General features: G+C 40.8%; 1 protein-coding gene across 1 annotated transcript in view; it reads left to right on the forward strand.

Moving 5' to 3' along the window:
• syne1a (spectrin repeat containing, nuclear envelope 1a) overlaps positions 1-13,901 on the forward strand; it is a 202,749-nt gene that overhangs the window by 125,289 nt on the left and 63,559 nt on the right. Inside the window, exons 82-91 of the mRNA XM_034699221.1 lie at positions 7,389-7,672; positions 7,901-8,066; positions 8,168-8,323; positions 8,679-8,831; positions 9,357-9,539; positions 9,698-9,835; positions 10,125-10,310; positions 10,996-11,118; positions 11,319-11,501; positions 13,260-13,403. Of these exons, the coding sequence (XP_034555112.1) occupies positions 7,389-7,672; positions 7,901-8,066; positions 8,168-8,323; positions 8,679-8,831; positions 9,357-9,539; positions 9,698-9,835; positions 10,125-10,310; positions 10,996-11,118; positions 11,319-11,501; positions 13,260-13,403 (1,716 nt within the window). The remainder of the gene's footprint in view (positions 1-7,388; positions 7,673-7,900; positions 8,067-8,167; positions 8,324-8,678; positions 8,832-9,356; positions 9,540-9,697; positions 9,836-10,124; positions 10,311-10,995; positions 11,119-11,318; positions 11,502-13,259; positions 13,404-13,901) is intronic.

The raw sequence follows: 13,901 nt of genomic DNA on the forward strand, positions 1-13,901 counted from the left end.
TACTGCGGTTAAGATTTTAAGATTATTCATTAAAAATTGGGCTCTTATGTGAGGCATCAAGGGAGGTCATTATTCCAGTATTTTCACATAAAAAAAACATTAGAGACAAGTTTTACAAAAAACAGTTATGTGTATTTTCTCTTTCTCATGACTTTAATCATCGAGGGAATTTTGAGATGTTTTGGGAAATGTACACACAGTAATGAGAGCTTCAAAAGGATTAAAGAGATGTGTCAAAGCAATTGAAATAATCATGTTTTTGTGTCCCTTCACACTGAAGATGACTTGTAGTTGTCCTTTTCTCTAATGAACTCCATCTCAATTAGCTCATTTACCATTTAATGAAACTTATTTTGCACCTTGTTTATTTTTCTATTATAAGCAAAAACAGTTTATTTGTATTTTAGTTGGTTCAGCTTTAGGATTAAAGTTATACATTTTGTTTAACGTCTGAGGGATGATTACTCTAACTGTCAAGAGAGCTTGTACAAAAAGAACTACAAGATAAGTTGTTGGTTTTATAGCTGGATAGATGTAACGATCAAAAGATAGATGTTAAAAAACTCTTAAATTGACTTTACCATCTGTGATATTTAATGTTAATCAAATATGTGACGTAAAGAGGCGGAGTTTGAGCCTCCTAGCCAACAGCTATGTGTTCCCGTCCAGGGGTCAAGTCAGTCATGTCCTTATTTGGGCAAAAAGTTGTAATCTTAATATCTTCTGAAACGTTGTGTTAGAAAAAAATTCACCCCCCGTACAGTGTGTGCCGATAGAGTTTTAACTTAGAATACATTTTTTTTAACCGCTGTTTCAGCATATGGAATGACTTGAGTAAAGCGAGACAGGAAAATTCTTACCATTTCTCAGCAAGAAAATGAAAACAGTCAACAAGAGTGTCATTTGCATGTAAAGCTGGCTGCCATAGTTAGTCTAAACCTAGAAAAGTTGTATTTTTTCCAAAGCTGTTTTCTATAATTCTTCTCGCCTCCCTCCACAGAATTAATTTTAAGATTTTAATGTTTGTTTTTAAGTCACTAAATGGTCTGGCACCTCAGTACAGCTCTGACCTCATTCACATCTACGCCCCCTCCAGAGTACTGAGGTCTGCTGATCAGATGCGTCTCGTCGTGCCCAAAAGCCGACAAAAGACGAGTGTTGACTGAGCTTTTTCAGTGGTAGCTCCTAAACGGTGGAATGAGCTACCCACCCAAGTCAAAATGCCCCTCACCCTGGATACTTTTAAATCACATCTTAAAACTAATTTTTACTCCTTGGCTTTTAATACAGCATGAGAGTTTGTGTTGGTCTCTGTTTGTCTTTTAATTTACTGTATTTTAAATGTTACTTTTATTTATTTCTACTCTTTGTATTTGTCGTGCAGCACTTTGGTAACCTTGTTGTTTTTAAAATGTGCTATATAAATAAAATGGATTGGATTGGAATGGCTAAATCCCTTAGGATAAAAAATACTGTACATCTTCTTATTTCATGTAAACAAAATGAGTAGTCGTACAAATCAGTTAAAATGGAGCACAAAGCTAAAAAGCTTATTGGAGTGTAAATTTAAAGTACTGTAATTAAACATGCAACATGATAACAAACCAATGACAGATAGACTGTGCATCTGTGAACACATTTTAACCACTCAATGAGAATTTAATTTCAACATTTTAAATTTTTTTTTTTTTTTTTTGCAATGCTGACATACAGAATAAAGAAGAACATTCACATCCTGCACTTCTGAATGATCTTGTTCAAGGCACAACAGATGCTGGTGACAAAGATTTCATTTCCCTTCTCTGTGAAGTTCACTCCGTCTTCAACAAATATCTTCCTGTAGTGCTTCAGGCGGGGATGGTTGATAACATAACCGCTTATCTGGGCCACAGCCTTTTTCATGCAGTTGTTGACGGTCTTTCTGTCTTTATCGATCCCACATGGTATTCCATGTCCCCAAGTTCTCTGCTCGTTGATGCAGGAGTATGCAATGATTATTGAAGGAAAGTTTTCATGGAGTGTCATTAAGTCATTCTTCATCATGGATGCCTGTTCCATGGCAGTCTTCAGTCCGAGATCATTGCCACCGGCGTGGATGACCAGAATGTCTGGGGGACTTTGTTTGGACATCTCTCTATAGAAGCGGGCAAGAACACCACTCCAGCCTAGGCTTTCTTTCCCAAACCACTTAACTTTGGCATGAAGACCAAAATTCTCACCAAATTTTTGGTATGCTGCTTCTTCTGCTCTGCAAATGTAACTACCCCCAATGATCCAGATCTTTAAGTCCTGTTTCCTCTTTTTCTTTCTTGCTGTACTGCCCAAGGTGCTGTTGTCCCTCTGGGATCTTGTCTGTGTATTAGCAGAAAGACCTTTAGAGGTGCTTGGTTGCTCTTGGTCATTGTCTTCTGTTACTGGAGTGATCCTTCTTCTCTTACTTTCTAGAGAAGGGATCTCTTGGATTTTTGTGCTGCTCTCCAAAGTTTCACTGTAAGGCCTTTTTACCCGAAGGCTACCTCCGCTGATCTTGCTCTTTTTTCTTGAGGGGAAGGTGCTGTCTGGGTTTCTGCCTGATTTCTGTGACACTTCATCAAAGGCCCTCTTTTTGGATCCCAGAGGCTTCATGTGGATGAAGCTGAATTTGTCATCCTTGGTCAGTGCCAATGGGTTTTGTGGACTTTGAGCCCCACAGTTGGATTCAGGGAATGACTGGTCGTACAAGTGGGACTGGTAGCCCTCAGAGCTCGTCATTTGAGGACTAATAAAGTCCACTAGATTGATCCTTGTCATAAAAGGATGATACCACACCTGGCTAGGTGTTATTCTGTGGGCAGGATCAAACTGCAGCATCTGCTTGACCAGCTCCACAAAGGTCTCCAGATCAGCCTTTTCTTCCACTATTTCCTCTTCTGACAGATTTCTGTCCGGGGTCTGCTTGACTTCCTTCAAGTCATCCAGGGATGCGACTGGAGGGTTGATGTGTGGAATTAATGGGTACTCATCTGGTGTCTTGAGTTTCCACATATCGGGCCAAATGCTCCTGCAAAAAATGCCTGTATTGATTCCAGCTTTGAGCAAGTACTGTGGCAGCTCACCCTGAGTCTGTGCTATGAGCCACAGCATCTGATATTCACAGCATCCGGGATACAGCGTGTGGCCCAGGAAAAGTTCGGCAGCAATGCAGCCCAGGGACCACATATCCATTGCTTCGTTAGAAGGCAGGCCTAGAATGATCTCTGGAGCCCGGTACCACCTGGTCTGAACGTATGAGCCCTGCTCTGCCTCTGAGACAACATAGGCAGAGCCAAAGTCTATGATTTTTACCCTCAACGGCTGTCTCACATGATCAACCAGCATTATATTCTCTGGTTTAAGATCACTATGAGCGATCCCCAAACTCCTCAAAACTTCTAGAGCTGTTGCCACCTGATATAAGATTGGCCGGATCTCTGTCTGGTGAAGAGAGCGGGTTGGTCTCATACCAACAAATTCTAGGAGACTCATGTCAAGTAGCTCAAATTCCTGGCACAGATGTCCTCTGTAAACGAAGGAGCCGCCCCACCTCACGAAGCTCCATAAGTCAGGATCGAAAGCCTTCAGCATTAGCAGGATGTTCTCATCTTCTTCTGCCTCAGACATGGACTCTATCTTTGTGATCCTCACAGCCACCATCTCTTTGGTGGATAACTTAGTACATTTTGCGACGTTCGCAAAGGCACCATTTCCAACTAAGTCTCTCACAATGTAGTGAGAAGACAGCTGAGTGCCTCTGGTAACTTGGAGGTCATTGTTGTTATTCTCAGCCATTTTGCAATTTGAAATCTCCTGCCTGTAGCTCAAAGCTTAGGTTCAGTATGAAGTTTTCCAACAGTATTAGGTTATAAGCCAACAAGTGTCTCTTCTCTGGGTATCCAATGTCAAGATGAAGATCAACTGCTCTGGCTCTTAACAAGAGGTGAACTGACTGGATGAAAAGTACCCTCTGTGAGGTGTTTGTTCTAAAGTAACTTAAATTATTGCATCACTGTATGCTGTAGAACTCTCATGTTGTCATGACTCCTGTTGCTAAAATAAACCGTAAAAAGGCAGCTTTTTATGAAACCACCAACATGTCTTCTTCTTTTGGTGCTTGAAGTAAAAGTATTTGTTCAGCTTGTATAAATACACATTATCAGTGCACAAGACATTAAAAACACAGGGCCTAGGATACTGATACAGCTTAGTTTGCGGAGCAGGTGCCCCATCTAAAGAGGCTTCAGTCCCCTTTACACTGACTGTAGGACTGATCCTCAGTCCTGCATGACTTGGTGCATGTCATTCCCCCTGCATTTCCCCATATTCCCTGTCCCTCTCAAGCTGTCTTATCAAAATAAAGACAAAAAGCCCAAAACTAAGCTTAAAAGACCCAGACCGTCTTGTTCAAACTTCCAAGTTTTTAGTAGTGTTGGTATTATTTAAGTCACTTTTATGAGAGATGACTTAGAGGTGATTTAGCTTGTATTTTGAAGCCCTTACATTAAAATGATTCTTTGGGATTACACACTTGATGAGTTAACATCACCACAAAACTGCATCTTTCACAAAATAGCGGTTTATCCACTGGAAAAATAGTAGTAAGTGTAGGGTTACTTCCTGTTTCTGCTTAGATGCTGTAACACTGTGGCACCATCCTTTAGTTTGTCTAGACTATTATTTGATTTGCCATTTTTTTGCTTTAGCAAGAAGTAGCCAAAGTTTGGCAATTGTAGCTTGAAAGGAGCAAGATTACATCAATTAGCACTATCATTTGCTTTTTCTTTTCATATGAGCCCCCTGCCTTGGCCTCTAAACAATACGTTCTCTTAACCTCCAACTTAACCAAACAGATAATGATTTCTGTGTAAGAAAAGTTCCTCTTCCCTGTCTTGTTTTTGGTTAATGACATGATTCAACTTAAAGAACCATTTATCAGCTTGCAGATGTTTTAAACACTGACATTCCTGAGGTGCTTCATGTTAAATGAAATGAATCCGGCCCACTACAGGGCAGAATAAGTGTCTCATTTGCTTACAAACAATTTCTGGAGGACTCTAACTCTAAGAGAAGACATTACTCTCCCTGCCTCATCCGAAAAGCCCTGCGCATAGCAGGCGACCCCTCCCACCCGTTTCACAGCCTCTTCAGCCTGTTGCCATCAGGAAGGAGATTACGCAGTCTCCGGGCCAGAACCAGCAGACTGAGGGACAGTTTTATCCACCAGGCAGTCAGGATGCTGAACTCTCTCCTTGTTTTCCCCTTCTTCACATAGTGCCCCCTTCACAGACTGAACCAGAGATAATTCTGTATACATATCTGATGCAGTCAGTGTTCTCTGTATCACAGTCCAGTCGGAAACTTTTCTTCCACATATTAGAAATGTGCCAAAATATTCAAGAAAAGTCTATGTTACTGTCAAAATTTGGCATTGATTAAAATTGATTTAGAGTGCTTGTGAAGTCTGCAAGGCATTTTGATGAATTCATTAACAGGTGTGACGAAACAGACAGTGAGGATGTGATTCCTTTGTGTTTTGTATGACAAATGCTAGCTCAATGCAACACTCAATAAAACTGTTTTTCTCATCACTTGAACCTTCCCATCATGTCCTTATTTGGGCAAAAAGTCGTAATCTTAATATCTTCTGAAACGTTGCGTTAGAAAAAAATTCACCCCCCGTACAGTGTGTGCCGATAGAGTTTTAACTTAGAATACATTTTTTTTAACCGCTGTTTCAGCTTATGGAATGACTTGAGTAAAGCGAGACAGGAAAATTCTTACCATTTCTCAGCAAGAAAATGAAAACAGTCAACAAGAGTGTCACTTGCATGTAAAGCTGGCTGCCATAGTTAGTCTAAACCTAGAAAAGTTGTATTTTTTCCAAAGCTGTTTTCTATAATTCTTCTCGCCTCCCTCCACAGAATTAATTTTAAGATTTTAATGTTTGTTTTTAAGTCACTAAATGGTCTGGCACCTCAGTACAGCTCTGACCTCATTCACATCTACGCCCCCTCCAGAGTACTGAGGTCTGCTGATCAGATGCGTCTCGTCGTGCCCAAAAGCCGACAAAAGACGAGTGTTGACTGAGCTTTTTCAGTGGTAGCTCCTAAACGGTGGAATGAGCTACCCACCCAAGTCAAAATGCCCCCCACCCTGGATACTTTTAAATCACATCTTAAAACAAATTTTTTACTCCTTGGCTTTTAATACAGCATGAGAGTTTGTGTTGGTCTCTGTTTGTCTTTTAATTTACTGTATTTTAAATGTTACTTTTATTTATTTCTACTCTTTGTATTTGTCGTGCAGCACTTTGGTAACCTTGTTGTTTTTAAAATGTGCTATATAAATAAAATGGATTGGATTGGAATGGCTAAATCCCTTATGATAAAAAAGTACTGTACATCTTCTTATTTCATGTAAACAAAATGAGTAGTCGTACAAATCAGTTAAAATGGAGCACAAAGCTAAAAAGCTTATTGGAGTGTAAATTTAAAGTACTGTAATTAAACATGCAACATGATAACAAACCAATGACAGATAGACTGTACATCTGTGAACACATTTTAACCACTCAATGAGAATTTAATTTCAACATTTTTAATTTTTTTTTTTTTTTTTTGCAATGCTGACATACAGAATAAAGAAGAACATTCACATCCTGCACTTCTGAATGATCTTGTTCAAGGCACAACCGATGCTGGTGACAAAGATTTCATTTCCCTTCTCTGTGAAGTTCACTCCGTCTTCAACAAATATCTTCCTGTAGTGCTTCAGGCGGGGATGGTTGATAACATAACCGCTTATCTGGGCCACAGCCTTTTTCATGCAGTTGTTGACGGTCTTTCTGTCTTTATCGATCCCACATGGTATTCCATGTCCCCAAGTTCTCTGCTCGTTGATGCAGGAGTATGCAATGATTATTGAAGGAAAGTTTTCATGGAGTGTCATTAAGTCATTCTTCATCATGGATGCCTGTTCCATGGCAGTCTTCAGTCCGAGATCATTGCCACCGGCGTGGATGACCAAAATGTCTGGGGGACTTTGTTTGGACATCTCTCTATAGAAGCGGGCAAGAACACCACTCCAGCCCAGGCTTTCTTTCCCAAACCACTTAACTTTGGCATGAAGACCAAAATTCTCTGTATCACAGTCCTGTGGTACTGTCAAAATTTGGCATTGATTAAAATTGATTTAGAGTGCTTGTGAAGTCTGCAAGGCAATTTGATGAATTCATTAACAGGTGTGACGAAACAGACAGTGAGGATGTGATTCCTTTGTGTTTTGTATGACAAATGCTAGCTCAATGCAACACTCAATAAAACTGTTTTTCTCATCACTTGAACCTTTTATCTTTGTACACAAATCTCCCTCAGATGGAAAAGGTGCGCTCTGTGTCCCAAGACCTCCACCGCCGCGTCCCTGACGGCACAGTTGAGAAAGCAGCAAACAGGGCGGCGCTTCAGAGCCTCCAGGAGTACCATGACTCCTTCATGCAGGAGGTGGAGAGGGAGCAGTCCATCCTTGCTCTACTGGGGCAGCACACTCGCAGCCTCAGAGGAGAGGGGGAGGAGGAGGCATCAGAGAAGAAGACTGAAAATGGACATGCAGAGACACCGTGCTTACAAGAGATCAGGAGCATGCAGGAGCAATATGATAGGTGAGATAAGGATGAACCTGCATATATACTGCATTTTATAACTACTTTATTTATTCAAGAAAAAAATGACTATCAGAAAACATGCACTTCACAGCTCCCTTATTCTCTCTTATTTGTACTCTTATGCAACTTATATGTCATATTCTAAGAACACGGAGAATAAAAGGACAATCTGATTTCTAATAAAATCATTTTTGCATGACATATTCTCGGCTCTGTTCTGCCCAGCCTTGTGCTGCGAGTACGATCCAGCAGGGCTCAGGTCCACCAGGAGCTGAGAGAAAGAGAGGAGGTAGAGAAGGAGCTGGGCTTGGTCAAAGGCTGGATCCAAGATACTCGTGGTTTACTGCTGAGTCCCACTGCCGACCTTGACTCACTGCTGCACGAGCTAGAGGTAGATCTCTATATGTACTGTATACAAACTACAAACAAAAAATGTAGTGTCATCTAGAAACGCTGTGATTTGCAATCTGTCATGTGATGTTTGTATTATAGACGGCACATGGTGAGGTCATCAGCCGGCGCCAGAGTGTGGAGCGTATGACAGAGCTGCAGCAGTCCAAGTACCAGGACCTCCAGGCCGGTCTGCCCTCCGAGCTCAGCATGCAGCTGGCTGAGGTGGCTCTGGCTCTAGGCTCAGCTGAAGACCAGGTGACCCCACTTGGCTACATTTCCTTGTATTGTGTCCAAAGGTTGATAATAGGTTTCTAATCCAATGTTGGCCTGATAACTAGTTTGACTATTTGGAGCATTTGTAATAGTATGAGCTCAATTGCAAAACAAAAAGAAAAAATTTGGCCGCACTTTTAAAGAATCCAACATTTTTCTCCTGTTTTGCAAATGTCCTCTATAAAGAATACCTTTACGAGTTCTTCCGTTCCTTTTGACATTACTGTCCTGCTCTTTGTGTTCCCAGAGAGGTCATGCCAAAGTATCTGTAGCTTTCTTAAAGGGCTTTACAATCTGTACTGTGTAGTAACATGTCTTTATCTTCTGTCCACTTCAGGTCCAGGCGAGGGAAAGGGAGGTGCAGCAGACCAGAGACGTGAAAGAGGACTTCAGCTCCAGACTTCAGGACATCGAGGCAAAGCTGAAGACCATCGCTCTGAAATTGGAAGACAAGAGTGGCGACCTGGAGGAGGCCAAAGAAGAGACCAAAGTAATCAACCAGACAGATTGACTAATTAGCAAGCAATTAACCCCTGTTAAATTGGCTATTCATTTTGCAGATGTTGAGGTTAATGAGAGTTGGAATGGCATGAACTGAATTGAGCCTTCAAGAGTGACCCACTTCTGAGAGAGAGTATTCCAGATGGGAGCCTGAGCCCCTTCCCTCCTGTTCTTCCTCTTGTTGCTCCAACTTATTGTTTTTCTTCCCTCGCTCTTCTGGTCATCTGAAGACATACAAAGCCTGGGGCATGCATAGTTAAAGGGGTAGTTTGTCATTTGTTGAACTGTTCTATAAAACAGCGACGATGCAAGGCTTGCTGTTTGCCAGGGTTTATGCTCCACTAAGTTTCTGCTGGTTGTAACTTCAAATGTGTTGCACCCTCTTGTTTGCGGTTTTCAGCCTTCTTGTCTGACTCTTTGGAAGTAAGCGAAAACATCTTGTACCTTAGAATTAAGTCTTAAGTCTTAACAAATCTTCTCCATACTGTCCGCCCTCCCCTCTCTTTTCTAACAGGTTCTGTGTGAGGAGTGTGAATGCTGCGGTCGCTCTCTGGTGGAGTTAGGTGTTGCGGTGCAGGAGTTTGGGGAGCAGAACCCCCTCCTCTGTAAGCAGCTGGGCGACGCTGTGGCAAAGCTGACGGAGGTGCAGCGCCAAACTGCACAGCAGGTTCAGGACAGAGCTAACAGACTAAAGAAGGTGAGATGTGTGGTTGGTTCAACGCGACAAATACATAATATTGGTGCCGTACTGAACAGACTTGGTCTTTTGTTGAATGATCAAAATTCCACAATTATTGTGTGGATTAATTTTCATTTGCATCCTTCTTCTGCTCTTGATGTTTCTCTTGTGAGCAGGCGGAGAGACAGGCAGAGGAATATCAGGGTATGAAGGCGTTCATTTTGGGCTGGGCAGAAAAGGCAGAGACTTTAGTCAGCGGGAGTATCCTATGGGGCTCTGCATCCCAGCTGCAGGAGCAAATTCGAGCACATCAGGTGAGACTTAATGAATCACACAGCATGGAGTGGCCTAAAATGTCTGAAAATTGCTGCAGGATGTCGGATTCTGGTTGATTTTGAATGTATCTTCTTTAGAAATCCTGTATTAACCCACTGAATCTATAGACAGACACAAAGTGTACTGCTAATTAGATTCACACACTTGTTAGTCTCTCAGTGATATATCACAAACTGTACAGTATGTTGCCTTGGGTCAATTAGGGTAACTACAAAAATCTTGAAAACTCCTCTCTTTGACTTGTAATTTATGTTCCTGTGGTGACAGGCTTTGCTGCGGGAGTGTCGGGGTCTCCATGGGGACTTGGAGGCCATGGGGGAGAGGGAGGGGCAGCTAGGGGAAGTATTGCAGACGGAGGGGTGGACCCAGCAGGTTAAACACCTCAGCAGGCGCACAGAGGAGCTGCAGCAAAATGCCAAGACTCGCCTCCAGAGCCTGCAGGATGCAGCAAAGGTAAACGACAAGCACGTACAGAGACTGTCAAGAATGTGACTTCAGTAAAACGTCTCTTTAATTGTATAAGGTACCCTAAAGCCGAATTCACTCATCCAGACTTATTTAGTTTCTTTAGTCCAAACATTTTGATGCACTAGAGATCCACAATGAGTCAAATAAACCACAACGACGATCCAACAGTGCCCCCCTGTGGTCATTCATGCAGTATTACACCATCATAATGGAATGCACTGTTTTAGCTTGTTCTGCAGTAATCTGTCACGCTAATCTGATTGCTATGCAGCTGGTACCCAGATGACAGTCTGTTGCTCATTGTTGCTAATGACATTGTGTGTTTGGAAATCTGTTTACACTCCTCCTGTGAGTTCTGACTTCTCCTCTATCCGAAATGTGGACATAGATCAACGTTTATTTGGAGTGACTGATAATTAAATTTTCACTAGAAATACAAAAGGATTGTCACAGAATGCAAATGAACATTCTTTGTTATGGAAAGACAGACCTGCCTTGTAGCTTAAACCAATAAAACACTTTGCTGCAGACTTACATAATTTAAATATTTATTAAAGCAAATAAGCATGTGTCAGTGTTAACAGTTTTTGATCATCAGCTAAGCTTGCAGTACTTACAGTATTAGCTGCTCAAACTCTTGTATTTGTTTTCTTTCTGCATCATTTCTCAGGATATGCTGCGTTTGGAGGCTGAGGTGAAGAACCTACATGCTGCTGTAGACCAGATCCAGGTCACACTGGCCTCCCCAGATCTCAACAGACTCAGCCTTAGAGAGCAGCTTACACATAGACAGGTAATTACACACATTTAAATAAGGGTTTCTATCATTTTATGCTTCAAAGAGCATCATAGAGATAAAAATCAAGAACATACAAACTGCATTCCTACAGTAGAAATGTAACACTGTAAACTTGAAGATCGCTATGAACACAGGACTGTTTGATTCTTCACAAAACAACCTCTCCTTCCTCCCCGTCTTCATTCCTTCATAAGCGTCTTCTGGTGGAAATGGAGGGCTTCAAGCAGCAGGTGGCGGCAGTACAGCGGTGTCAGAGCGCCCTCCGGCTGCCAGAGGAGGTAGTGGCCAGCCTGCCAATCTGCCGCACAGCTCAGACTCTGCAGCAAGAGGCCAGCCAACTGCAGCATACTACAATCCAGCAGTGCAACATCCTGCAGGTAGAGGGCACTCCTACAATTACAAATGCTGATAACACGGCTAAAGCTTGTATCTTTTTAATGAATTGGATTAGCTGTCAATGCACCATATGTGAGCATGTGCTTGTTGATCTTTTTTTCTTTTACTAAAAACTGTTTTGTAAGGCCTTCTCAGAAGTGTTTTTTTTTTCTCTATGTCCTATCATAGCAGTCTAACCCTGCTTCTAAGCTCATTTCAGTAAAGATTTTTCTCAAAGAAGGGATAAAATAATCTTCTGAGATAGACTAGAGCAGGTGTTCCCAAACTTTTCAGCCCGCGACCCCAAAAATATAGTTACCAAAGACTCACGACCCCCTGCTGTCCCTCAAAGTGATTTCATGTGGCTTCATTTAGCTGGTCTGCAGAAAATTAGCCTACCTATATGAGCATGTGGCTGTGCTTTCTGTGCCTTTATGATTTAATCTACTGCTACTGATGCTTTTGATAATTAACTGTTCACTAACCCTAAACTTAGGAGTCATCTGGAGAAAAGAAAGGCAGAAAACTCATTACATTTTCTATTTTCAAGGTTTTATTTCAAGTGTAGCTACTATTTTTGTAGATATTTTTTACTATAAATGGGTAAAATTGCTATTTTTAGATAAGATTTGTCATTCAACTTTTTTATTACATTTTATTCAGTATTTCTTTGTTCACCACAAGTGAAAAAATTATAAATACGTAACACAAAACCAACAAAGAGAAGAAAAAATACATAAATACAAAAAAATAAAGAAATAATAATAATTAACAGTACAAACAAAAAGGAAGATAAACATAAGAAAACAAGGTAAATAAAAACAAATGTAATAATAATAAATATTTGTAGATAACTTAAAAAAAAAAAAAGAAAATCAGGAAGACATCTCACAAACCCCCACTAGTGTCTGGCGACCCTCCAAGGGGTCCCGACCAACACTTTGGGAAACCCTGGTCTAGAGGACAAACATATTATGAAATATATTTTAAAAATAAAAACATTGCATCTGTTGGTCTAGACTTGCTCGGGGTCACACATGAGGTTGTCTGCTAATGTGCATATTCATGGTTCCTGTTGAACCAGTCCAATACATGATATTCAAGTGATGTTATATATATATATATTGTTTTGCCTTCTTATCCTTTCAGCTTACTATATATTCATAATGTTTTTACACTGATATACAGATTTAATAACCCCATTCATTTCCATTTAATATTAAGCTCTACATGATTTTTTGTCATGTTTGCCATGTCTGTGTGTTGTGTTTGTTTTCACTGAACATCAAGTTGCGTGATGTTTTGCTTTTGCATTATTGCCCTGGCCAATTTTTCCCCCAGAGACAACAAAGTATATCTAATCTACTTTGACCTAATCTCATATATAAACCCAATAACTGTGATATTCTGAATGTTATAATGAAAATTGAACTTATACAAAGTTTAGAAGTTCCAAACTGACATAATAAATGCTCAATTGTCATCAGAGGATAATATATGACAATACTTTCAGTGTAACATATTTTATCAAATGCCTACATAGAACTGCATGCTAGCAACACTATAAAAACTCTATACATATATAAATGAATGACATAGTGCATTTGTGACGAAAAGTGTGGACAAAATAACTCAATAACTCATTTGACATGAGTGAAAGGGTCACACATGCTGAAGTGATCACTTCTCCTTCAGAGATCAATCATTAGAGAAATATGTAATGTTTTTTGTGCTAACTTGTTGTGTTTTTTCTTTCCCAGGAGGCAGTGGTGCAGTATGAGCAGTATGAACTGGAAGTGAAGAACCTCCAGAGACTAATCGAAGAGGCTCACCGCATCATTCAGGATCGGCCTGTTTCCACCAATAACATTCAGGAGCTTCAGGCTCAAATACACCACCATGAGGTGAGAAAAGGCACTCACTTAATCAGGCTCTTTATATAAGAATGACATGTGAGCATCACACTCCTATGTGAATTTAAAGATTCCAAAGCTGGCGTCATTTGCTGCTGTAACATCCACCACTACTCTTAAAGGATCTTTTTTTACTGAGATTATGGAATCTGGCTTCAGGGATTTTCTCTCCCTCATCCATGAATAGTATTTATGAATTCTGGCTCTTGTGTTTGACCATAAGGTTAGGATCACTGCAGTTCAACCTAAGGTTGGTGGGTGGTGGGTTTGAGATCAGGTCAGAGCTTTATGCAGGGCAGTCTAATGACACAACAGGAATGTATAAATGAAACCTTCGCTGCCCCTAGGGGACTTTTGGCTTGCAACAATAGCACAAACACTTCAATGGAAAGAGGAATCAATAGACATACAGGACGGCACATCTAAAACACAAAATCACAAAGAAGTATGTCTTTAACCCTCCTGTCATTTTCGTTTCTCAGGAACAGC

This window comes from Notolabrus celidotus, chromosome 13 (assembly GCF_009762535.1).
Source record: "Notolabrus celidotus isolate fNotCel1 chromosome 13, fNotCel1.pri, whole genome shotgun sequence".
Classification (NCBI taxonomy): domain Eukaryota; kingdom Metazoa; phylum Chordata; class Actinopteri; order Labriformes; family Labridae; genus Notolabrus; species Notolabrus celidotus.